This window comes from Sinohyriopsis cumingii, chromosome 12 (genome assembly GCF_028554795.1).
Source record: "Sinohyriopsis cumingii isolate HCF-2022 chromosome 12, ASM2855479v2, whole genome shotgun sequence".
NCBI classification, from domain to species: domain Eukaryota; kingdom Metazoa; phylum Mollusca; class Bivalvia; order Unionida; family Unionidae; genus Sinohyriopsis; species Sinohyriopsis cumingii.
Genome location: NC_142972.1, coordinates 14203771 through 14231148, shown reverse-complemented (window position 1 = coordinate 14231148; position 27378 = coordinate 14203771). Strand labels below are relative to the sequence as shown.

The 27378-nt window shown below is 35.5% G+C and overlaps 1 protein-coding gene across 1 annotated transcript in view; it reads left to right on the top strand.

Moving 5' to 3' along the window:
- The window catches only part of LOC149786024 (E3 ubiquitin-protein ligase rnf213-alpha-like), a 358391-nt gene that overhangs the window by 222766 nt on the left and 108247 nt on the right, over positions 1-27378 (top strand). Inside the window, exons 52-55 of the mRNA XM_089978099.1 lie at positions 1150-1419; positions 3852-3978; positions 11906-12168; positions 15773-15896. Of these exons, the coding sequence (XP_089834225.1) occupies positions 1150-1419; positions 3852-3978; positions 11906-12168; positions 15773-15896 (784 nt within the window). The remainder of the gene's footprint in view (positions 1-1149; positions 1420-3851; positions 3979-11905; positions 12169-15772; positions 15897-27378) is intronic.

The following is a 27378-nucleotide window of genomic DNA, read 5'->3' as shown; positions in this document are numbered from 1 at the left end:
TAAGATTGAATAATGATGAAATTCCATTTAACTCCTTTGTTTGGAGTTATTGGCATGCAGATCAACTTATAAATCTTTGTTGTTAGTCAGCCTTGGGAACTTGTATTCCACCAAAACTCTATGTGATTAGCAAGGTCTGAACCTTTTTCTTTCAACAAAATTGTACTTTCCCTCCAAAAGTCTTTTATATTGTTTTTATGACAAGCTTCTCATCATCTTTCTCTCTTGTTACACCCTTCTTATGAGAGGTATTTCTGGGTTTGAAATGAATGTGTCTCCTATAAAAAATGACCTCTAGTTCTCCTCTTTATTGTTGTTATTTTTACACTGTTTTTTATGACTAGTTTAGAATTTGAGTTACATATTGTGACTGTAGTATCTACTTCATAGTGTTAAAATTATAGTTTGCACTTTTTACACTATTTCTTTGCATCAGATTGAGTTAATATCACCTGACAGTCAAGCTGCGTCTGATTTTTCCCACCAGAAATTGATGAAAAAACGGTGTTGTGTAATTTGTTACTTCTTATTACATAATGCCAGTTGGTGCATATTTCATGCATGCACATGTGTATGGCAGACACAGAAATCCAGCCAAATTAGTGTAGTTCATGCTTGGTGTCTAAGGTTGTCAATACACAAAAATGTACAATGAAGAAACATGGTTTCTGCACAACAGCTGTATTTATAGACAATTTCCTCACAGTAAGTTTAGTCCTAGATGATGTACCTTGACCAAACTTTATGGATGGCTTGCACTTGAAGTTAAATAAAATCATTTAATTTTGGGATTAAGAGGTCAAAGGCCAAGATCACTAATACAAACAAAGAAGTAAGTTTGTAAACTCATTATACTTTATGTATCACATAATCATACAAAATTTAAGGATGGTTTACTGATCTAGAAAGAAAATAAGCTTGATGTTATGTGGACAACTTGAAAGTCAGTTCTCATTGTGTTGTCAGTTAACTGAGTAAAATAAATTTCCAGAGAAGATTCCCTCCCCTGTTTTATCAGTACATTTTTAGCCAGGATTTCATTGTTATATGGATGCATTGCTAGGTTGTTTTAGCATTAATATTTCTATCAAATAAGCCAGGGTAATTGTCATAGCAGCCATTTAATTCAGTTCTTTTACTTTTTATTAGGAAAGCAGTTCAAGAGTTCAAAGAATATCAGAGCAGATGTGACAATTTCTTTATGGATGTTGTGTCACAGCTGTGTTTTGTTGACAACAAAGGTCCATCAGATCAGGTGGTTGACAAGTTGCTAGGATACATCACCATGACAGCAAGACCTGGGAAACAAGGAACAATGGAAACTCGTCATCTGACAAAGGAACTGACCATTTTCAATGACTGTGTGGATCCCAGTCCAGTCTTTAGGTCATTTCTGCTCCAGTTACTGCTCAGAACAAGGTCAGAATATGAATTTTGTTTTTCTTTAATATTTCAATAGATATTTAAATTGGTCCTACTACATTCCTGGGTGAAAGTAATAAGTGGTCTTATGATCCTACTTATTTTTCTATGCATAGATAATAAAGAGTGATATTTCATTCCTGGTTACTTTCTTGGGTGTAGTTTTCTTTGGGTTTTTTTTGTCGGTTTAATGCCATTTTTCAGCACATGATAGTCTATACATGGTAGTCAGTATATTTGATGGAGGAAGAACCTGGATAAAACACTAGACCACAGGAAGCTATTAGCAAGCTTTCTCAAATACCCACGCTGACCAAGCTAAGACTCGAACCCAAATGGACAGAAGTGAGATGTCAGTAATCTGTAGAGGCACTAAACTGCCTTAGGCACATTGGATGTAGGTAATAAAGAGAAGTCTTTGATCCTGCTTACTTACTTGGCAGTAAATAACAAAAAGTTGTCTTTTGATTCTGGTCACTTTCTTGGTTATAGAAAATAAAGAGCTGTCTTTAAGATATCTGAAAATGGTTTATCTGGAAAAAGCTACTTATTTTTATAGATGGGTATTTATCAAACGTTTCACACTTTCGTATTCCTTGTTGAGCTCAGAACCCTGAAAATAAAGCTCGTCATATTTTTGCACTTTGCTCACAATGAAATCGTTTCCACCAATGCCTTCTAATTATCATATAAGCTTAATATCTTCATTAAAAATATTTTAAAAAAAGGTGAACAGACTGAATTATTCTTTTTAGAAAATATATCCTTATCCCAAAGCTTTGGTGAAATGCATCCGGGATCTGATACCATCAGTCCATTCGTCCCTCTATCCATTTGTCTATTAACTCATCTCCTAAACTATTAGTAAATATTCACAAAACTTCTTGTTATTTTGCTCCTGTAATGATCATCTGTGAGAGGATGTCATCTTTTGATTTTGCACTTGCTGTCCTTTAGAGGGGGGTCAAAGATCAGATGTTCAGAGTTCCAATTGCTATGACATTTTCAAATATTTCTGACCACATTTCATATATGCAGTCATAGCAGAAAGACACCATATATTTGACAGATTTTGCATTTTAACCCATGGGTAATGTTGGGGAGGAAGATTTGGAATAGGTATTGAAAAGCTGAAGGAATTGGTGATGAAGAGCAATTATTTACAAAAAGTACTTAAGGTGTACCAATAAACCAATTTCATCAATAAAAACAGAAAATGCAGCTAATCATCCAAATGACAGAAGTTATCAAGTGATCACAGATCTGAAACAGATTGAAACATTAAGTGCCTTCTCAGTGACCAAAGTGCACTATTTCATTTAATCAATCTGGAGTAAACTTTATACAGGTTTTGTGGCCATCATGATGATGATGATGGACTACATTATGACAATGTTGGCTATTGACCCAATATTCAACTCAGATTCAAAATTCCTGACCAATATTGAATAGTCAATCAGCTGTAAAGGTTACTGGACAAATTAGGGGCTCAGAGGTTGAATGACTGATTTCAGAAAACACAGCTGATCAGTCAGATAATAAAAGTTGTAGTGACTACATTATGATACTGTTACCTACAGACCAGACAATTCAACCCATAATGCAAAATTGCACAAGTCTTTTGTACAGAATAGTCCATCACTTATAAAGGTGCCTGGAGCAAGTGAAGCAGTCATCATTAAAAATGATCGATATGCCAACAGTACAGTTCACATGCTAGTTTGAAACCCCACGCTTCACATGTGGAGAGGATATATTTTAAAAAAATCTTCACCATCTCTTCATAAGTACTTAATGCTTTTTACTTGAAAATCAATACAAGATGCCTGGGGGGTGGTAAAGAGACAGAAACTATAGCCAATAATCTTTAATGAAGCTGGCTTAAACATTTTAATGCATGGCAATGAAATGTAATAATTTTCATTTCTTCAACATGAAAGTTTTTACTATTTATCCGACTTCACATAAATAGACTTGTTCCACTTTATGCCATTTACATATACATTAACCCAATAGGTTCTCCCACAGCAGTGCAGAAAGGACTCCCAGCATTAAATCACCCTGTCTATTGTCAGTCATTTAACTTACATGTGCAAGAGTGGTTGTTATCTCTGACTGCCTGCATCGTTTAATCACCTTTATGACAATTAGCTGTGTGAACAGTTTTGTGGTTATAGTTTTACATGAGTATTAAGCACAACTATTTACTGGTTATGCAGGTTACAAGCACATTTCATTGTGTCAATGAAGGTCACTGGTTTTTTTTTATTTTGTACAATTTACTGGAAATCATGTTTTTATTAAAACAAATGTATCATGGGTATGGAAGTTGACAATTGTTTTTCATGTGATGTGTTCTGGCAGATATGTATTCGTGTATTTGAATGTAAAGCCATGTTATAATACAGGTATATAACTTTATTTTATAGTGAGAAGAGGGTGCATTTCAACCTGGAGAAGTACTTCAACAGGGCACAAGGTGTGATTGGTCAAACCAATATTGACGTTAAAACCCACATGATACAACTTTGTCATCTTGTAGTACAGTGTCTTGAGGTGAGAAAATAGTTGTTTAGGGATATAATCTAGCTTGTAAATTCATTTTATCTTGGCAACACATGCACTTATTTCTATCAGTTAAAAGGTGGAAACTAATAATAACACCCTCCCCTACTCCTAATTAACACTTGGTAATTAATTTTCACTGTTCACAATCTGACCTTTTGGTGATTTCATGTTAATATTTTGTATCTATAGTTTACACCATGATAAAGGAGACATTCTAAATTTTTCCCATTGTAAGATTTATTTACTTTACTGATTTTGTATTGGACACTTATATTTGAAGTTTCTCCATTACTTCATATCCTGTCTACTTGGAACCACTGTGAGGATTACCCTTCCAGGTTTGGTTTGGTTTTGTGGGTATAACATCATTTTTCAGCATGTGATGGTGGCCAGTATATTTGGTTAAGGAAGATGTCTGGAAAGCCCAAAGAACAACTATCAATCCATGTGAAGTTACTGGCAAGCTTTCTCACATACCCACATTAACCAAGCCAAGACTTGAACCCATATATGCAGAGGTGAGATATCAGTGATCTATAAAGGTGAGTGCATTAAAGCACTCAGCCACCAGAACCCGAACAATTACAGTCTACTTCAGACTAAATGTAACTAGATCATGATTGTTTAGTGATTGATTCTTTCCTTCAGAGGGTATTTTCAAACATTGGTACCAATCGCTACCCGTACAAAAATTTCCAGGCAGACTTAAGGCAGATTTCAGACGGGATTTTTAAGTTCTTTCTGCCTAAACCATAATTGCTCATAATAAGGGAGCTTAAGCGAATTTCAAGGTGGATTCAGGGCAGAATTTTAGGTGAAATTTGCAAATTAGTTGTCCTAACATTCTGGTAAAATAAAAAGAATCTAAGATTTCTGCCTGAAATAGAAATCCACCTGAAATCCTGTACAAACTTTTAAGGTTTAGTGTTTTCTGCCTAACAATGAACTTAAAGAAGCTTTTTGAATCAAGTGGACTTTAGGTGGATTTCTGGTGGAATTTTAGGTGAAATATGCAGATTAGTTGTCCTAAGATTCTGCTTAAACAAAAAAATCCATCTATGATTTCTGCCTGAAATAAAATTTTACCTGAAAAAATATCTCACCTGAAATTTCCACACGAGATAAAAATCCACCTGTTTCCATCTAAAAAAAGGCTACCTAAAATGTCTACATAAAAATCATCCAATAAAAGTATGCTTTTGATGTCTACTAAACTGCCTAATGATGCTTACACATTATTTGGAATTGATGATAAATATTCACAATAATTTTTAAAATGGATCGTAAATTTTATTTTGACAGACATTATCAAATAAGATTTAGGTTTTTCTTGTCCTCATTTTCTTTCTTGCATCCAAAACCTAATCTGTGATGGTATCATTTAAGTCTTTTTCATTTCACTGAAAGTTAGGTGAGATTTTACAAAAATTTTGACTAAAACTGTCATTGAAATTTTGGTGAGTTCTCACTAAAGTATTTGTGAAATTTCAAAAAAATTCTAACCAAAACATTCACCGAAATTCTGGTTGTTGTTGTTGTTGTTGTAGGGTTTAACACCATTTTTCAGCACAAGATAGGCTATACATGGCGGCCAGTATTAATGGTGGAGGAAAACCCCCGAAAAGAACCACCGACCCAAGAGAAGCTACTGGCAAGCTTTCTCACATAACCACATTAGCCGAATCCGAGACTCGACCAAAATTCTGGCGAGATTACACACCTTTCACTGAAGTTTTAGTGAGATCTCTGACATTTCATTGAAGGTTTTGGGAGAGTTTACTCGAAATTTTGTGAGATTTCACAAAAATTTGACCATCATATAGTATTTTACTGCAGTTTCAGTAAATTTTCACAGACATTTCAAAAGGTTCCAAATAAATAATGGATATGAATTAACCCTTTCATCACTAGGTAACTTTGGGAGCATAGAGTTCTCAACACTAAGTAACTTTGGAGTTGTAAAGCAAAAGACTTATAGATTTTGAAATAACATAACTTTGCCAATTTTAAAGATATCTGGCTGGATTGGGTGTCAAAATCAAGGTTAAAAATCAAATTTTATGACTAATTGACTAAAATGTGCATATCTATTACAACTGTTAAAATACAGGTGCAAACAGGTAATACAACAAGTAAAATACAAGTAATTATCTATTTACTTCTTAGAAAACTTGTAAAGTTCCCAAAACTTGTTCAAATGACCCTAGATGTACTCATGAATAATTCCAGTAGCAACACAAGTCTTTCTTTCAGGTATATGACAGGTAGAAATTAAAATCCATAAAATGCCTTGATTTCGTCCAAGGTGAGATCTGTCACACACCTGTATTGCCTCTGGCACGTTTGATCATCGCATTCATATTCATCAGACGGACAATGTTTCCAAAAACTTAATCTGAATAGAATATTTGAAAATATTCCAAAACTTTCCTGGAGCCATCTAACACTCAGGTGGGTCCAACTCTCTCAGAAAACTGAAACAAATCTTTTTGGTTTTCCAACTTCGACCAAACAAAACCACGTGGAGCGTACACTTCCTCCGGTTCAAAACCTTCAAAGTCCTCTTCATCATCATCATCACTGTCACCCACAAGCGCATTCCATTGCCTCTCCAGCCGCCTTGTCTCATTGTCATCCAACTTTACTAGGTCGAAATCCTCTGATTATTCTAAATCTGACACTTCACTCTCATCTGATCTTTCTTCGAACTCTGCCATTTTGGATACAAATTTCACCATTCGGAAGAGTCATTAAAAGTGCCTACTTTGTTTAATATTTCTAGTTGTATACAAGCTAAACTCACAAGATAATCCAAATATAATATCTACATTACAAGTAGGAAGTTATTAGAGGTACCCCAAAATTTGTATAGACTGGTGCTATAACACTAGAGAAGAACACTGCCCCAGACCGGTAAAAGCGGTCCATAATGTTTGGGGACTTCCTTCCCCTGGACTGGTAAACCAGTCCATAGTGTTGAAAGGGTTAAATAGGACTTTATTAACTATTGGTATTATTTCAGTGTACATGAAACAAAATTATACAGATGTTGTAATTATATGACCTCCAAGAGATACGGGAGTTATACTGCAGACTTGATTTTTGATTATGTTCAAACTATAATGATGTCATGGTTGCTTTAATTAGTCCTTGTTCCATAATAGGCAGCTGTGTCAAACGTTTATCATAATATATTTATTCTTATTTTGCACTGAATTCTAACACGTCTATAATATTTTGGTAATATAACAATAATACCACTAATGGTATTGAAGGATGATTCTACTTGTGGGCCAAGAAAACTTTACAAAGATATGACCATTTTTGATAGACATTGGTATCTGGCAACAGTATCAACAATTCCCACCAGCGATCTATACATTGACCCTCCCTAAATTCTGGAAGTTAATCATTTTGGAATTACAGAAATTTGAAATGATCCTGGTTAAATTCCTTGTCATATTTAGCAAGTAAGCCAATACTGTAAAGCTCTTTAAGGCAGAAATAGCAAAATATTAGTCCTGGCGTTCAGGTTTCATACAGATTGACCAATTACATTCCCATCAACTTTGCGTTCAAGCTATTCTCATCGCCGCACATTTTTCAAATGGTTATTCAAACTCATATCTCGCTCGAAAATTTGAATTGCCATGTTTGGCAAGCATGATCATTTCCATCAGTTTTCATTATGCAAAGATTCATTGGGCAAGTACCAACTTTTGACCAATCAGAACGCTCTTTACAGCAATCGTATGTTAAATAATATATGGAACAAATACTTATTAGAAAGCTTGTTGCAGAATGGGACTGGATAGAGCATTTGCATAAAAAACAGTTTAGGATAAGATATTAAAAAAGGGTTCATATCAAGGAATATCAGATTCAGGTCAGAAGACAAGCAAAATTCTGCTTTAAAATGGAAAACAAGAAAACAATCTTGTTTGAATGCAGTTAAATCCAATTGAAGTTAAACCAAAATACAACAACTACAACAAAAATTTGAAAATGAAGCATGACAAGGAAAGATGTGGAAAGAAGTTATTGTTCCCACAATGAACAATAAAATTAGAGCTATCAGAAATAGGAAATATAAAATGCTGCTGAAAATCAGTCAAAATGTACAAGAAACAAAAAATAAATTTTATTATATCTTACTGATATTTTTATTGAGATGTCAGTGATATTACAATCACAAAATATCACTATATTTTCAGAACTTTTGGCAAAATCTCAGTGAAATTTCACTGAAATTTAGCGAAATACCATAATTTTAGTGAGAAAAGGACAGTTGAGTGTACATCCTGATATCTCTTCTTTTTTGCAAATGGCCTGTGCAAATTATAGTACACTACAGTCAGTCTGCAATTCTAGTAAATAGATTAGATGAAATCACAAAATTTTATTTTCCAAAATGAGCCTAAATTAAATTAAACTTAAATTTAATTTTAATAAGAATTTTTTTTCATAATGTGCCAAATCACTCCAGAGTAGACTGAAAGTGTAAGCCTTTATACTAGCTCCATGTAGATGAGACTTAAAGCAATAGAGAAATTGTGAGTAAAAGTGGCTATTCACAAATTAGTAAGGTACTTAAATCATACATGGGGGGTGGGGAAGGTTTGGAATGTCTGCTTTACAGTGGTCTAAGTTATGAGTAACTAAAGGCTCAGACGATATAAGAAAATTATCTTAAAATCATCAAAGGGTCAAATTATGAGCACCAAGAGTTAATTAACTTGTGTTAATTGGGAGGTGAGGAGTTTATTATCATTAATTTTACCCCTTTCACTGATAGAAACAAGTGTCTATGCTTGTCAATTAATGCCATTCTTTCTAATTCCCGCAAAACTGTCTTTTGTTGAATTGAGAATTTTTGTTCAGAGCCCTTTACCCAACAAAAAGTTGGAATTTGCTGCCACCGGATGGTTGTAATATAGAGTAGCTGCTTAATTAAAGGCTAGCTAAGTTAAATGACCTAACATTAAGCCATACCTGCATATAGATGATTTATTTTCTCAGAAATTGTGAGTATAATAGTCATTGTCTTTAATCTGCTGACAGATCACAGCATTGATGAAATTTGACCTGGTACTTGCTATTTTTGCATTGCTAGTCATATGACCATCCAAATCTTGCAATCTACATATTGCATATCCATGATATCTGAGGTCCAATAGTCATGTGATGTCAGCAAAATGTCCCTTTCCAGTGCTGTTGTCAATAAAATTCAAAAATACTGCATGAAAGTTATGTAATGTTTTCAACAGAATGAAAGGACACATAATTCTCAAAATCTTTTTTAAGAACAATAACCAGAAACCTGTCACTGTCACAACATGGAGAAAGCCATATTTGTCAGGCACAGAGCAAAGTCAGCAATGTTTGCATAGATAGCATGTGACTACCACTTTGACATGTGACATTTCTTTTAAAATTTATATACCAGTAACCTTTTTTAATGCAAAAAGGATGTCTGATCTCCATCATAAAAAATATGTAGACTAGAAACTTTGTTTAACAGATTGCTGAATTTTGACAAACAACTTCAATCATTTGAAATATTTAGGAATAAAAGGTAGAAAATCACCTGCCGTACAGTGTCAATTCATTTTTGAGAGTGTACATTTTGGATTGGTTGACAAATAATGACATTTTTACAAATGATGCATAGTAAATATTTTTTGAGTCATCTTCTAACAGAAATGGATGGGTGTGTTTGTGTGTGGGGGTCCGGGTCTTAGTCGGTGTTTAAAATTGCTGGTCTTAATCAGTGTTCAAAATTGCTGCCTGCTCAGCAGCTTGACACCTGAGCTACTTTCAGAATAGACCAATTTTTTAAATTAAAGAATGTTGCTCTTTGTTTCAATAGTAATTTACTCTAAGTAAATATATATTTTTGCTTTTATCTACCATAACCCAAGATCTCTTTTTTTCCTTAACATTTTTTTTAACCTGGGATTAAATTTCAGTCTAGTATCATTTACTGTCATACATACCATCAATAACAGAGTTTAATAAAATGTGAAGAGATCACACTTGACAGAGTATTATTGAAAAAATACAGCAAGCAATTTTGCAGGATGACAGTTCTCCAGGCATGTCACACTCATTCCATATACTTATACATAAAATCATCACATAAAGTGAGGCTGAACATGAAATTTAAAAAAAATATAAACATTAGCTTGTCAGATATGGACTAAGTGAAAATATTATGAAAACAATTGTTGTAGTTGAATGACTTGATGTTGAAACATGCTGTTTGAATGAACAATGAGGGACAGGTTAGTTTTTGGGGCTGTGTCATAAGACAAACTATCTCAGTTATGATATGGGTGAATTAATGAATTAAATCTTTAAACTTAGTATTTTTCTTTATATTTTGTTACAATTTTAAAGAAACAATACTAATCTGTAGTAGCAGAAAATATTACATCAGCTTTGGTATTATATATAACGTAATGACAAATACACTGTTGTTAACAATTGTTTTAAATACTGTAGAGCCCAGTCCTGTTTTTTTTGGAAACAGACTATTGAAGATTGGCATTTATTTTCCAGTTAAGGAGGTAGAACACCAATGAAGATTATTTTGTGAAAGACTCTGTGTGTGTGTGTGTGTGTGTGTGTGTGTGTGTGTCTGTGTGTCTGTGTGTGTGTGTGTGTGTGTGTGTGTGTACATTATCATGAAACTTGCACACAGAACATATTTAACTTCCTGCAAACAAGAGAACAAAAGCTGATATTTTCAATGACCAAGAGAACTCAGAAATCCTTAGAAAGGTTTCATTAACAGTTATATCAGCCAGCAATATTAAACAATATTTCAGACAGGCACAGTTTCTAATTTTATGAATGACTGTCTATTTTTACAGCAGAAATGAAATGGTTTCAAGTTGACTTGTAAGTTAGATTTATTCATCTAAAGTTCCTAGGGTTTATTTCAGATAATTTAAAAAAAAAAATGAAAGCTTCATTTTATGCAGAATTATGCCAGAAAAATAATAAAATTAAATAATCATTTTAAGTTTATTGAATAGTTAATGGATAGGCAGAATCAATAATAACATTTTGGAAAAGTGGAAAAAAATTACATAATATATCATCTTTACATTGATATTTTATCATAACACCATTTTCATGGCAACCAGCCTGTGATCACAAAACTTAAGTCAGAAATGAAATCCAACCACCTCATTTTTGTAATATATATTCAAGATTAAAAAATATTGCATAGGGACAGTAATATTGTCCTTTGTGTTAAAGTTCTGGTGAAAGTTTTATCACTTTTTTATACCATTGATGGATTTTCTTCATGCAATAGATGAATCATGAAGCAAACAGGGATGCATCCAGGATTATCATTTAGAGGAGACATAAACAAGTAAGCCAGCAGTCTGTGGGATGGAACCCCTGGTGGAGTCTATTGGGTGAAGCCTGCATTATAAGCAGTTTTTGGGCATGATTTTAACATTTAAAATATAAAGAAAACTTACTGTAAGAAACATTCCATTTGTTTCTTGCTCATTTTTTAGGTTGGTTGCACGTTTTGCTCCACCCTCATCCCATGCTGTATCCACCCCTGGCTAAGACAATTTATTCTATGATGTGCTTGCTGTATCTTTTGACCTTGTGGGTCAAGGTCACACATTATACAGCAATGATTTAATCATGGCCTGGCCCTATTGTATTGGTTAGGCTCCAGATCGAGGTATGTGTTCAGGGTAAACTAAATATGACCATGATAATCAAAGTACTGTTCATACTGAACTCTGTGACAGTTGATATTTGCCCTAAACAAAACTATAGTCATAGTAAGAGATGTAAAAAGTAGTTATCCATATTAACAGATTTAATAGAATACCACTGTACTTTTGTGACTTTAATGTGAGTTTGTTTTCATTAACAATTTCAGGATTCATTTTACCTGGATTGTCTTAAAGATGACGAGGTTGCCATTGCAACCAGTCATTTGGCTGATGCTGTGGATGACATAAAAACAAGTCCCAAGATGTTAGACAGACTCTATGGAATTGCCAAAGCCAGATTTGGTCTTGCTATTACAGCAAAGCACATTCAGGAGACTGTGCTGAATAAGGGAGAATCGCTTACTCCAAAACAACAACAGCTTTTTGACAAAGCCGCCACCTTGTGTGAGGACGATTGCAAATGGCCAAAGTGAGTAACTTTTGATCCAGTCAAATATCCTACATCAGTTCATTTGAATGAGTTTCTTTTATAAGGTGTCATTTCCAACAGATATGTCTTTATTGTAAGAAAGAGGCAGATATAAATTTATACATTGATGACTTTGACAAGAAAAATAAGCCTTGGCTAATTCAGTCACCCTAATTTAAATACCATTCTTACAAGTGATAAATACAGGATCATATTTCTAAAGCTATACTTTATATGCAAACCAATTTTAGTAGCACATATTTACAAATTGATGAAATGATGTTTTTCTTCCACTGATTAATAAATCCACTTTGTACATCCATTTTAAGCACATCATAATTTGTATAATGTCAGAATAATTTAAAATACTCTTGCAAAAATCACCAGAGCTTATGAAGTCACTATTCATGACAGAAAAATGTTGCCACAAATTACAAACCGTACTGTATGTCAGAAAAAGTTAAATTTTTATTCCAACATACTTCTGAAAAGTTTGTGCCGTAAATAACCATCCTAGTTGGATTGAAGAATAAATGTTAACAGATACAACACAATTTAAAATTTCAAACTGAAACCAGTAATATTTTCATGGACAGTGGTAATATTGATTGCCTACAAAATACTTATTCCATTTTTAATAATACAAATCAATAATAGAAACCTTGCGAAGTATTTTTAAAAAGTTATTTTTTATGTATGCCTGGAGCATATTATGATAATGTGTTTTTTACCAATTTCATTTCTGCACAATAACTTGAGTTCTCCACACCTACAGTTACCTGGCTTGCATTTGGTATAAAAAAGAAGCCCTTTACCATAAATTTCTGGGTCCAAACATCTAAAGCAGACCTGCCAACCCTTATGATTTGACTGTTTTGGACATGAAACTTAAAATACAGACTTACAGTAAAAATAACAACATTTATGGAAACAAGGTTATTGTGGTAAAATCAGGATGCTGGCTTGTCTGTGTTTTATTTGTATCTGGGTTTCATATTAGGTTCAGTGGACTTGGTCAGGGAACCAGACTAACTTCAGAGAAGTACCTCAGACACTTAAAGCTGCACATATTTTTTCATGCACAACATCTGCATGATGAAGCTTTTGCTTATTGAATTTTCTGAAAATGGCATCCAACAACTGTTTCATGTCCAAGGTGCAATGGACAGTTTTTTATGCACAAATTTAAAGAAGCATCCACCTGCCTAATATAAAAATTCATACAAAATAAAATACTCAAATGAGGTAAAAAGGTCAATAATTTTGGACAACTATAAGAAACAAAACATAAGATTTTATTCACTTGACCAGACAAGTCAACGTCAGTTCATAGCAAAACAAGTTTATGCACCCCAGCCTCAAATTTATATATGCATTTTTCATGTCCAAAGGTCAATTTTGACATCAAGTGATGCTCACAGTGCAAATGCAAGCCCTTTCCCAACATAATAATTCTGAAAAACATTGTGTACTAAACAGCTTGATGCAATCTGAAATGGTTGCCATCCAGGCCTTTGTTTTGTATGTTTTACTTGCCTTGAGCCCATATGTCAACTGCTATGGGTGTCTGGCTCTGCTTCCTAGCTGACTATTAGTATTTTACTGCCTACATACTGCAAAGTTACTATGGGACATGCCTCATATCAATGTAAAGAACAGCACAGGACCAAAATACATATTTCACAAATCTATCAATATCCTTAATTATTAAACAATAATAGGTGAAAAAGTCGCATCATAGCCTTAATTTAAGAAATTTGACAGGGACTAATTTTTCACACTCTCTCCTGCCACCTCAAGTTGAAAGGGACAATAAGCCTTATAAAAAGTTTAAATATCACAGAAGAATAAAAAAGGAATATTCAGATTCTTGAGTGAAAAAGCGGAACGGGCAGCATTTCCATTTATTGGACATGATGTGCTGATTTGAGTATGTCTCATGGCTGGAGAGATGATTGCTTTCATTGCATAAAATTTAACAAAAAAGCCAAGGATTATATCAAGCAAAGAGATAACAAGAAGCCACTGAACTCCAGTGGGTTTGGAACTTCAGTTTATAAACTGTACTGGAGCTATTTAAGGTCTAAATGTACTTTACAAATTTTTTGAATATATTGTTTACTGTCACTACATCAGACTTTAATCAAACTTCTGAACAATGCCTGTTATCCAACTTGGCAATAGCAGTACATGATATGTTTTTACACACTACTGAAAACTGGTCTAAGTTATGTATAAAAAATTGACTACCTTACTGAAAAGGTCTTGTAAGGGTTGGCAAGTCTGAAAAATTCAGGGTCAGTGTAATTGTAAGGGGGAAAAAACTGATTTCTGCACTATAACATTAGTTCTGCATCATTCATTTGGTTATCAAAAAGTCAATAGTCAAGGTCTCTTTGAAAAAAGAAAAATTCTTTTTACAAAATAACTATAGTTTAGGACCATGTACCTTGTTCAGAGTTCATGAAGGGCTTGCACTTAGCCATGGAAGAGACTTATTCAAATAATTTGGCATGGAAGAGGCCTATTCAAATAATTTGGCCAAAAGTTCATAGGTCAGGGTTATTGTGGCTTGAAGAACAATTGGTTTTGCAAAATAACTTATGTTTTGAGTAAGTTCCTTGACTAAAGCACTCACCATTATGGATCACTGCCATCTCACCTCGGTCTGCCTGGGTTCAAGTCTTGGCCAATATGGATATGTGAGAAAGCTTGCCAGTAGCTTCTCATGGGTCAGTGGTTCTTTCCAGGGTTTTCTCAAGTTCTTCCTCCACCATTTATACTGGCTGCCATGTATAGCTAGCTATCTTGTGCTGAAAAATGGTGTTAAACCCTAAAACAACAACAACAAGAACAAATCTCATGGACAGACTGATTCAGATTTAGTTCTGACAATGCTAAGCATGGTCAGCAAGAACAACTCAGGAGGGAAGTTTGAGCAACAGTATCATCTGTCCTCTAATGAGTGCAAAGATTAACACTAATGACTTTAAAATTACCTTCAAACGCCCTCTACATAAGTATTTAGTATAACAAAGACTGAATCTAATTAAGCCTAATATATATTTTGCCATGCAATAGATTTTAAAGACAGAAACTTTGTGTATATTTTGATTTAATGTCAGTGTGGTTGTGAATATGAGTGTTTACACATATCTGTGACGATGAGATTTCATTGTGTAATGGGAGGGATGGGAGACACCCCTAAATTCGGGAGAAAAACCCGTGTGGGAGATTCACATGTATTTGCATTGTAAGTTTAGTTCAGGACTCCACACCTTGACTATAAAAGGTCAAGGTTATTGAGAACTATTGGTAAATAATGGATCAATTCTACTTGATCTGTCTCTAGAGATAGCAGTTTCACTGAAGACTTATACTTCTCAAAAAGTGCTTAATATTTTGTTTGCTGAGCCCCACGTTCTTTCTTTTGTTCAATGAAAGTTTGAAAATGCTGGTGTCTGTATATTACAAGAAGACTTTGTTTGATCAGCAATGAAGAATACATTTTATAATTTAAAAAAATATAACAAAAAATCCTGGTTAATACAGTTGAACCTTGATTACACTTGTAAATAATTATTTAGTTTTCTGTATTTCACAGGATCTTCTTTATCAAGTATCTCTGTCGCTGTTACGGAGTTGGCAGCTACCAGGCAGTGTGCATGAAGACTAAAGTCCGATACTTAAGCTGGATAAAATATCTGCCTATGGAAGAACAGGACAGGGTATCACCAACTTGTATATGACTAATATTATAATATATAAATTGTTATGTAATGTCAACAAAAAAGTTACTTGTTTTGAACTGTTTGATAACCTCGCAGGTTGATACATTTCTTTTGCTAACCTTGCCATAAGTCCAGCTAATGCATTGTTTGTCATTCATTGTTTATTCATAGTTACTGTTTACAATTTGTTCTCAAAAGCTGCTTGACCAGGGAACATTCTGGCATCAAGTTTGTTCAAAGGACTTTGCTCAGTTAACCATCCTAACAACCCTAAAACCTTGTCAAGAAAAAACATTTTAATGGATAGTTGTATCTCTACCATAAAATGTTAAAACACCAATAAGAGGTCAAATTCCTACCACTCTGACAACAAACATTGTGCCAACACCATGGTGTCACATGAAGAAATGGTAATGGAAAGCTGATAAATGCAATTTCAACCAGACGTATACCCTTTTAAACAACATTTAACATATAACACCTGCATAACTTATTACATTTTATCAGGTGGTTATTAAGGCTAGTCAGGAGCTGATACTCAGGAACTAAATTGGTTCAAAATTACTCTCTAAACAAATGGGATAATTGTTTTTCAGTGATCTTCCAAAGGTATCTCAGGATCACAAAATGTACAGAAATTGGTTCAGATAAATTGAAATATAATAAGGAATTATGATTGTCTAATCATAATATGAAAAACAAATATTAGGAAATTACATCTTTTGTACATGTTTTAATAATATATTAATGGTGTTTTTCAAAGGTTAAATTAAACCTTTGAGGATAATTTGCATCAGTTTGTGTAAAACAAATATGTATCCTTTTAAATAAATCAATCAAACAAATATGTATCCTTTCAAATAAATAAATCAAACAAATATGTATCCTTTTAAATAAATAAATCAAATAAATATGTATCCTTTTAAATAAATAAATCAAAAACAAATGTAAAATTTAAAAAAATTAAATCAAATAAATATGTGTCCTTTTAAATAAATAAATGAAACAAATATGTATCCTTTTAAATAAATAAATCAACCACATATGTATCCTTTTAAATAAAATCAAACATATGTATCAGCAGCAGGGAAGTTGTACAGACCTTCCGTTCCAGACAAAATAAAGCTTCCTACGAGAACCTTCTCCGTAGAAGCCTCAGATTTCTCTTTTACAGCCTTCTACGGAAGCTAATTTTCATGCATTTCAGACCGGATGCATCGGTTGGTCGCGCCGGTGTGTTAGTAAACATAGCATCCGAGACAGGAAAAATAAAATACAGAGAATTCTCTAGGGAGATTTTTTTGTGTTATATTTTTTATTGTCTTTGGGGGGGCTGCTTTGGCCAATTTTACGTCGCATTAAAATAATATACTTGAAAATAATATGAGTCAGAAAACTAGCACAGTTGGAGAGCCTCATTCTGCTAGATTAGCGCGAGAGCAATTAGCGTCACTAAAGAAACTTATCCCAGCAAAACAATTATTTAAGAAAAATGTTCGTGATTACGAAGATACACAATATGGAATTACCGAGATATCGTCGAAGTGGCTAAGGCCAGTCACTGAAACCGTCGAGAGAGTCGCATATGGTGAGAAAAAAGACGATAAGGAACTCAGGAAGCGCGGAATTGTTCCCATGGTGAAAGATATTGAGGAACACACTCGAGTAGTGCCGGGTCAACTTGAGCAAATTCACCAAGGACAAACACAAGAACGAGTACGAGCACAAACAAAAAATCTACAAGAAAAATTGAGAAAAGCACAAACACGAGCACACGTACAAGCACAAACACAAAGGCTAGAAGAACAATTGAAACAAGCACAAGAACAAGCACAATTGCCTCAAGAACAGCCACAGCAAGAAGAAGAAGAAGAAGAAGAAGAAAAGAGCGATAGAGAACCTTGGGAAGTAATAAAAGATAAGTTTACTGATGATGGTTGGAATACAATAGACAAACAATTCAAATTATTTGGTAATAATATTGGTGAACTTGGTGCATTTGCTGAAGATTCTTTTAACGTTAGGGCGAAATTTTTAACGAAGGATGGATTAAAAAAAATCAAATCGCGAGATCTTTGGTATAGAAATATATACCGAGCTAGAGTTAATATACCCAGGATAACTGAGGGGGACCCGATTTTTTATCAATTTCATAAATCTGCACAGGCTAGATTTTTACATACTATGAGTCTACCTCGGGAAAAAGGAAAACCTAAATCTCCGGTGACGCCACAATCTTTAAAAATGGAGAAAATACCCCAAATAAAATCCGCCGATGAACCTCCTGCATCTTTTTCTGCAAAGCCGAAAGCCAGAATTACGGGAACCTTTCCTCACAAACATTTCGAAGAAAGTTCCATCGATTATTTCAGCAAAGACGAGGATAATTTAATCAACATTGCCAGATTTGGCTTCGATGAAAGAGACAAATACTTGAAATCTGGACGTGTTGATAAATTTACTAAAGAAACTTGGGCTCCCGCGGTATATTTTGCTTCAAAAAAACAATCCGTCAATCTTGATGACCCGGGTTACCAAAATTTTATGGGAAAAATAATACAAAAAGAAGAAGAAGAAAAAGAAGAAAAGGGAGACGTATTATCGGAGTGGTTTAGTGAGCCATCAACACCATCAGAACCAAAGACAGGAGAAGGATATACCATTTGCCCTGACAGCGTTGTCAATGATGTGTCTCGCCTCGAAATATTAATCGGAGGAAAACGAGCCGGAAATAATTCTCGTGAAATAATCAACGAGGCCTCAGATATTTGCCAGCGATTATTTCGCGGCGGTGTCATCGACTCCTACATTTACAAGGAGCTCATTGATGAACTCATCGATTAAAACATCACAATTGAAATAACATGATTGTTCACAAACATCAGCGCAGACCTAGACAGGTCCGCATAGTTAACTCTCGATTGCCTGTATACAAATATATCCACGGTAACGGACTCGGCGACATCGTTAAAAGTCTCGTCACGCGGGTAGTCCCTAAAATAGGACACGCAGCTAAGCAAATTGCATCAAAAGCAATAGGAAAGATCGGCGAGACTGTTATTTCTGGTATTGGTAATTTGGCAACTAAAGGCTTCGATTTTGTCAAAGGTAAAATATCAAATTTGGTGCGTAAAAAAAGCAGCCTGTCAAATTACCTAGCACCAGAGAAATGCCCCCCGAAATCAGTAAAGTTATAAACGACGCAGCAAATAAAAAAATAAATGATCTAGTACAGGAAGTTGCAAATACAAGTTTTATTTCGGGTAGCGGTATTCGTTTTAGATGAAATTCTTAATAATAAATGTTCGCACAAATGTCAAACGAAGTGTTCGACATGGACGAGCCTGTAGGTAGAGACACATCCGTGCGTGATTTCCAGTATTTCTCATACGACGCAGTTGAACCAAATACAAATAATCGCTTGGAAATTCAAGTTCACGATACAACAAGATATTTTCTTCCATCTGAGGCGTATATTGAAGTTACCGGGGAAGTTATTAAAACGGATAATACCGCCTATGCAGCAGATTTTAGGGTCGGATTTGTTAACAACGGCATTATGGCATTATTCAAAAACGCCACTTACATGATCGACGGAAGAGAGATTGAGTCAATTACTAATGATGTTGACTTAGCAACAACGATAATAGGCCTAGCTAGATACTCGGATGATTTTACTAGATCAGTTGGCCCTAGTATGATGTTCACCAAAGATAATTCTAATAACGCTGATCATAACCAGTATAGCGTCAGGAGACCGAGAAATCACGCTAATAATGCTGACGCTGACGTCGAAGATATGATTATTAATACTAATCCTGATTATAATCTCGGATTTGCCACGCGAAAACTTATGCTAGAAGGAGGTCGCAGAAGATTCTCTTGTGCTATTCCGTTATCCCATATATTCAGATTTTGTAAGCATTTCAGGAAAATTATCTACGGAGCGAAACATACCGTAACATTTGTCAGAAAAGGAAATAGCGATGATGCTCTCTGGCGACAAGGTACTATTGATCCCGCTACTAATTTGCCACATGCCAATGATGCCGCGAATAATGGCGGCCAGGTAAAATTACTCAAATTTACCTTGTGAATGCCAGCGATAACCCCATCAATAATCGAAGAAGAAAAATTATTGTCATTTATGAACCAAGGCGGTAAATCTGTCATGTCATGGCTGACAACAACAACAGATTCCACAAATACCGATATTGATGGTGATTTTACCTGGCGTATTGCATCGCAGCAAGGTACCTCTGCACCTAGGCACATCTTTATCGCTTTTTTGCACACGCGAAGGTATCATCAAATGTACAGCCACATGATATTCGATAGTATACACGCAACAAATGTGTCTCTGAGAGTAAATGGCCAACAAGAACCATCCGAGGAAATATCGATTGATTTTGCCAATTATTCGACGGCCCGCACATATCATCGCTTGTTAAGTTTCATGGGTCGTGATCAAAATATCGATACTGGATTGCAAATATCACAGTTGGATTTTAATACTCGCTATCCTATCTATTACTTTTCCCTGGAGCATCTCGATCTGGTAAAACAATCTGTTGTTGATATCCATTTCAAAGCCAGAATTCGCACGGGAAATAATTTATATAAAGCAATCGCGGTGATTCTCAGCGATAGAACAATGATCTTGGAAGGAATCAGCGGCAGAATGAGAGTCATCGACGCTCCTGTCGAGAAAATGTAACAAAACCTAGATTTTCTAAATTTAGATTAAACGATTATTAATATGCCATACAAACACGTCAGCGTAACTCTGACCCCGGGTCAGATGAAAAAACTCCAAACAGCAACAGCAAAGCGATGCGGTGTGAAATTAACCCTGAAAAATGATCAAATTCAGGGCGGTCCTAATAAACTGTCGCTAACTAAAAATCAACGTGAACGTTTCACCAAAGCCAAATCAGCGAATTCCGGCGTTCATGTGAATCTTAGTATAGGTGCCATCAGAGACATGGTCAAAATGGGCGGAATTTTCCCTTTCCTAGCTGCTATTCCTGGATTATTATCCGGGGCTCTTCCGGCAATTGCAAAAGCGATAGGATTAGGTGCGGCCGGAGCTGTAGGTGACAAACTAGTACACAAAGTAATGGGAGGGCGATACGGTAAAAAAAAGGGAAGCGGCCTTTATCTAAGACGCCCCCCATACGGATCCGGCCTAAGATTAGCACGGCCTATTCAAATTTAGATTTATTCAACGAAGCAAAGAAAAAAAAAAAAAATTTTTCAGAGGCGTATTTATGCGGGATCAACTACCAGAAAAACCAAACCCCACCGAGACAGGAATAATAAATCTCGTTTCAAATACCGGCCCTGGCACACACTGGGTCGCCTACGCGATTAATCCTCGCGAAGTTGTTTACTTTGACTCGTACGGACTAGCTCCACCAAAAGAATTTATCAATTACGTGTCAAAGTTAAATATTCCGATTTGGTATTCGACACTTCCAACGCAGACGTTAATGGATCCACCGATATGCGGTCCTGAATCAATTAATGTCCTTGATGCAATTTCAAAATCATCCGGTCCGTATCATAGAATCGTATTTGAATATGCCATAGATAAATATCATGGTTGATATTTACGGTAGATTTATCTACAGGAAGAAGGAAGCAGAAGTGACTGACGTCGATCTATCAAAATTCGCAACCAGGGATGATATTAATAATCTTCTATCGCTGTCAGAAGTAGATCCTGGCGAAGTTGCTATTTTTCAGAGCCGCGAAGGAAGATTACAAACCAGCAACGTGAAAATAACAGATATAATCAAGCGAGACGACTATAACGATCGCATTAATCAATTTACTAGCCTGTCAGATTCGGTATCAAAATCCATCGCTGATATCGCCGATATTATAGCGAAGTTACCCCTGAAAGCTAATATCGCGGATGTGGAAAAAAAGGACGAGGAGTTATCAGCAACGTTGCTTCTGAAGGCCGATAAAACATTATACGACGATCTTCAGGACAGAGTGACAAAAAGACTTAACAGGCTAAATAACGATCTTAAAAAACTCGACGATACCTTAACTAAATTTAGTAAAAAAATCGAGGAAGATATAAAAACATCCAGCGATACTTCCTCCGCCGCAAACGAGCTTGCAAAGAAAAAAGCCGATCAAACATCGCACGATGATCTTAGCGAGAGAGTAAGAAAAATCAACGAGGATATTACTAATATTCTCGCCGATATTACCGAAATAAATATCGTAATGAGTCAGAAAAGCGATAAAACATCGCACGATGATATCAGCGAGAAAACGAAAAAAATCAACGAGGATATTACTAAAATCAACGAGGAAATTAACGTGGTACGTGAATTGGCGCGTCAAAAGATCGATGTATCGTTGTACGACGGAGAAATTCGAGATTTAAACACGAAACTTCTCGACGCATCTACAAAAATTAGCGATATTAACACAAAAATATCATCAATGAATCTTGGAAGATTAGCGCGTATTTCGATACCAGAGGAGGTAGAAACAAAAAATCTTTCCTGCCATGTACCATTTGTGGTAAATGTGCGTAATTATCTATGGGCACCCGATAATGACACATTTGGCTTCACCGCGCCAATTACTGGCATATATCGAATATATTTTATCGCTAGATTAAAATTTAAAGTACAACTAAGACAAGATAATAAAATGATCCATGAATTTTACCCTGGATTTTTTATTATTTCGCTAAAAGAAAATAGCAACACAGAATTCGTTCTAGAACCACCAGATAGAACCACCACAGGATCAGTGCATTGTCTTGCAATTTTCGAATTTTTATCGACAATATATGAAAATGATCAATCCGAATCAACTGTAGTTGTTGAGATAGGTAAACCGACTGGATAATTGTTGAGATAATTAACTAATAAATGACCGCATCAGACTACCGATACAATCAGGCGCGTTCATGGCAGGATTCGCTAAAAAAGCTCCTCGACGAGTATCTGGTAAAAATAAAAAAATATCAACGCAGATTAGTTGCCATCGATGTCGCCGTGTACGCGGTAAGTGCAATAATCGCCGGTGCGGGAATAATCTTATCCGCGGTAACAACAATCGCGCCGATCATAGCAACGATAATAATCTCGTCGACAACGACAATCGCCTGTGTTCTCAATATTATCGCAAAAAAAATATCCTCGTGCACGAATGAGAAATTGTCTCTATACACGAGTAAACTATCCCAGGTCAACGAGGCGTATTCGAAATTATCATCGTTGCTGTCTGAGAGTCTCAACGACGGCGTTATATCCGATATGGAATTTTCAGCAATGATAAATATCTGCTCCGAGATTGAACAAATGAATATCAATAATGTCCGAACTAACTCAAATCGTGACAAACACGACACCGCCGATAACGACACTGATATCGGCAAGCTCAACCAGGTCAGAATTTAGTATCGACTTTCCAATACCAATTAGCGTCAAGGAAATTGCGCTGTCACAGTTACGCGTCTATAACAGCTGGCCCAATGTTAGGTCGAAATCATTTGGTAGATTATCATCGAATAATTCGCTTGTTTTTGCCAATAAAAACCGTCCCGATGGAACTCCCGATTGGATCGTCGTTGGCATACCAACAGGCAGTTACGAAATTGAGCAACTAGATAAGGAACTTACCAGTAGGATATCAAATATAACCGGCGATGCTACACCAGGAATAAAAATATTCTCGCACGATCCAACATTGTCGTCGATAATCGAGGTAAAATCGCCATATATCGTTGATATTTACCAGTCATCGATTAGGACAGTTCTAGGTTGGCCCGAAATCGCACCTCTGGCAAAACCAGAAAAACCAGATTTTATTATTCCAGGTTGGCACGAAGAAGCTCCTCCAGAGCTACTGGAGCCAAAAAAATCAGATTTTACCACCGACGAAGGATGGTACGGAAATATCAAACACAAGCCTCTGATCCACAGCGCCATCAACCTCATGAATAACCACAAATTTAACCTGGTAATGTTCGCTTTTACTTTTAGGGACGAAAGAATTCTCTCGTGGTTGCCTCTTCCTAAAAATCCCCCCGGCGTGAAAATCTTCGACGCTACCAATATTAACAGGACAATATTCCCCATAGATGGTATCTTGGTAAGAAAAACCCTCGACGAATTTATTCAAGAACATAAATTACAATTAAATTTATTGCGGGAATCCTTTCATGAATGCATCTTAAATAAATCAGGTTCATGTAGCGAAATTATCGAACGCATGAAGATTTTAAATCAACTCACGAATGATGTTGAATATTATCATGGTATGTTCATTCGGGCGATAATCGACGATATATCAATTGCCGATTATGTTCTTCCTATTAGCAAATTCGAGTTGATCAGAAATTCAGGAGAAAAACAAAAATTCATGAGAGTATTTGGATTAACTGATGAAACGCTACCAAATTTCAAATTTCCCGATTATGATGTTGATGAAATGAGAAAATCCGTCACTGATACCATCGATGATTTATTTCCGAAATTACATGCCGCGTGGACTAAAAAAATACAATCAGAATCGATTCTCAAACACAATAATGATCCTGCCGGGCAAGGGCGGCATATCTCGCCGGGTATCGTTAACATAACGGAGGTTATCGCGATTTATCTTCACGCGGATGTTGTTGAAAACAGCTACAACGTGGATTCGTCTGTGTCAGAGCAGGCACAGCAGGGATTTATCTTATATTCGTTTTCACCTAGCGCATCTCCGGGTTTTTTGATAATAAAAGAGCCAGTAAATCCGTTTTATCTGCGATGTCAAATCGATTATTGTCGAAGATAAATTTCAAACTGACGGATCAAAATGGACATTTGCTTGATATACGCGGAGAAACACTGAGTATCAATTTGCTGGTAAGATCGTGAAAATAGAATCGGAGATTCTTAAGATTTTTGAATCTATCCGCAAAGAAAAATGGCCAAAAAAAATAATAAAACCCAAGGAAATTTTCAAAATTAGTAGATTTTTTTAATTTTGATGAGGTAAATACCCGTCAAATTGTGCAATTTATATAATTTCGTAAATCTGCTGGGGTATTTACCCGTCAAATTGAGTAATTTATATAATTTTATGTTTTTGATGGGGTAAATACCCGTCAAAATTAAGAAAATTGCACAATTTCAATAAATAAATTATTTTGGTAAATAATAAAAAAAATTAATAAAAATTAGAATCGGAGATTCTTGAAATTAAGAAATTTGTGTAATTTTATGTTTTTGATGGGGTAAATACCCGTCAAATCGAGTAATTTATATAATTTCGTGAATCTGCTGGGGTAAATATCCGTCAAATTGAGTAATTTATATAATTTAGCAAATCTGCTGGGGTAAATGGTAGTCAGAAATAAGAAAATTGTGCAATTTCAGTAAAATATTAAAAAAAATAATAAAAATCAGAAAATTTTGTTTTTTTTTGTGATAAAATCTTCAGAATCTTTGACGCTAATTTTGAGAATCTTAAGAATCTTTGACGCTAATTCAAGAATCTTTGATTCTACTTTCATCGACCAGCTTTTTTAGCTGCCTGACGCGCGAGCTAGTAATTTTTCTTGACTCATATTCGTCAGACAAACTCGACCTAACTTTTTCTACCAGCGTCGATAATTTAACGAAATCCTCGATTTGATCATCGCTGACAGTCGCAAGCGATTGGTACATCGCAATCTGGATTTTCTTTATGAATTTATATTCTGACGGTAGCGTGTACCTGTATTCGAGTTTTCCTTGGACAATCGTCTCAAATTCGGACCGGATTTTACCTGCGTCCAAATCTGAGGATAAATTTATATTTTTCTTTTTTAAATCCTCGATGGCCTCGATGATGTTATTTACATTTTCTTCGTTCATTATATAAATTTTGTAATATTTAATTAATTTTCAAAAATCTTCAACTTCACTTTCTGAGTCTGAAATTATCTGAATATAAGAAAATTTGATCCAAACGCCAAATTCATAGGAAAATGCTGCGTTTTGAATTTTTTCTGCCGTAAGTCGCACGGAATTCGGATGAATACCAAAATGTTTTGCAGCGGCGTTCATCGATTCAAATACAAGTTCCTTGTTTGTTTCTAGATTTATCGATTTGACCGCCTTGGCTGATCATCCACCGCCGTTACCAAATTTGGAATTTTCACTTTGAGTTACCGCGCGAAGATTGAATAATTTATTATTAGCTTTATTTCCGTCAATATGATCGATAACGAGACCGATTTCTATTGGTCCATGAAAACACTCAAATACAAACCTATGACTGAGATAATTCGTCCATCTTCTTTTACTCACATTGACGGTAAATCTGAGATAGCCAAATTTATTAAAACTGCCAACATTTTTCCTCGTTCTGATATGTCTGACAACACCATCCGATGATGCCTCGTATCCAGTGATCGTTGGATGAGATTTAAACTCGCATGTAATTGTTGATTTGAGAATCTCTGATTCTAGAATAGCTGATTTCAGATCCATATATGATAATCTATTTGTCTAAATCGTTATTTGCCTTGAATCGATTAATATAATCTTCCTCGCATGTTATCACCGACGAGGATCTTTTTCATAATATCGCCGCAATTCCCGATAATTCTTTCCTCCGCAGGCCAAACACAACCGAGTTTTTCCTCGCGTGCCAACTTGACAAACTAAACATCGCTGTGGTCCTTCACTGCCGCGTCGATTCGCGTGTATGTGAGCGCCGCAATAATCGCCTCTGCAGGATTTGTCACAGAATTTTGTTGAGCCGATTAATATCCACTTGCATTGATTCATTATAATTTAAACATTTGTCTAAAATATAATCATGGATGTATTTGATCTTGATGAGGCAGAATATATTATTCCTGAGGTTGATCGAGCCAAGAAAGAGTTCTTCGATGATGGAGCGGTTCACACTTGGTCGACATGGAAAACAAATTCCATCGATGCCACGATGAACCTGGAGCGAGCTAAGAAAATAATCGAGCACATAAAAACCGAACACTCCGAAGAGCGATTTATCTTTGGAATAAAATTTATCGCACAAATGCCCGACGATACTTGGATTATTCGTGATAAACGAGATCCAGTGCGCGGCGGTAAGAAAAATGTTATTCTCGATAAAAACTCTAAGCATGGATTGTTATTGGGAATCGATGGTCCCTATTATGCCAGGGCATATCCATCTAGTGCAGTCGTTTATGGAATTTATCGACTAAATAACAACCCGGATGTGAAAAATCTACCTGCGATGAAAGAATCGCCGATGATAAATTGCGTGGCTGAGCGCGTAATCGAACATATGAAAAACGCCCGACGTGGATCTGGTCTGACCCAGTTGAGGCTGAATAAAATTAACGCGTGGGCAAAGACTGTCGCTGATGGTGCATCTGTGGACGATGTAGCTGCGTTGAGCAAAAAACTTAAATTTCCAATTACCGTGAAAACGTTATCGGGAGAAATATTATATTCATCAC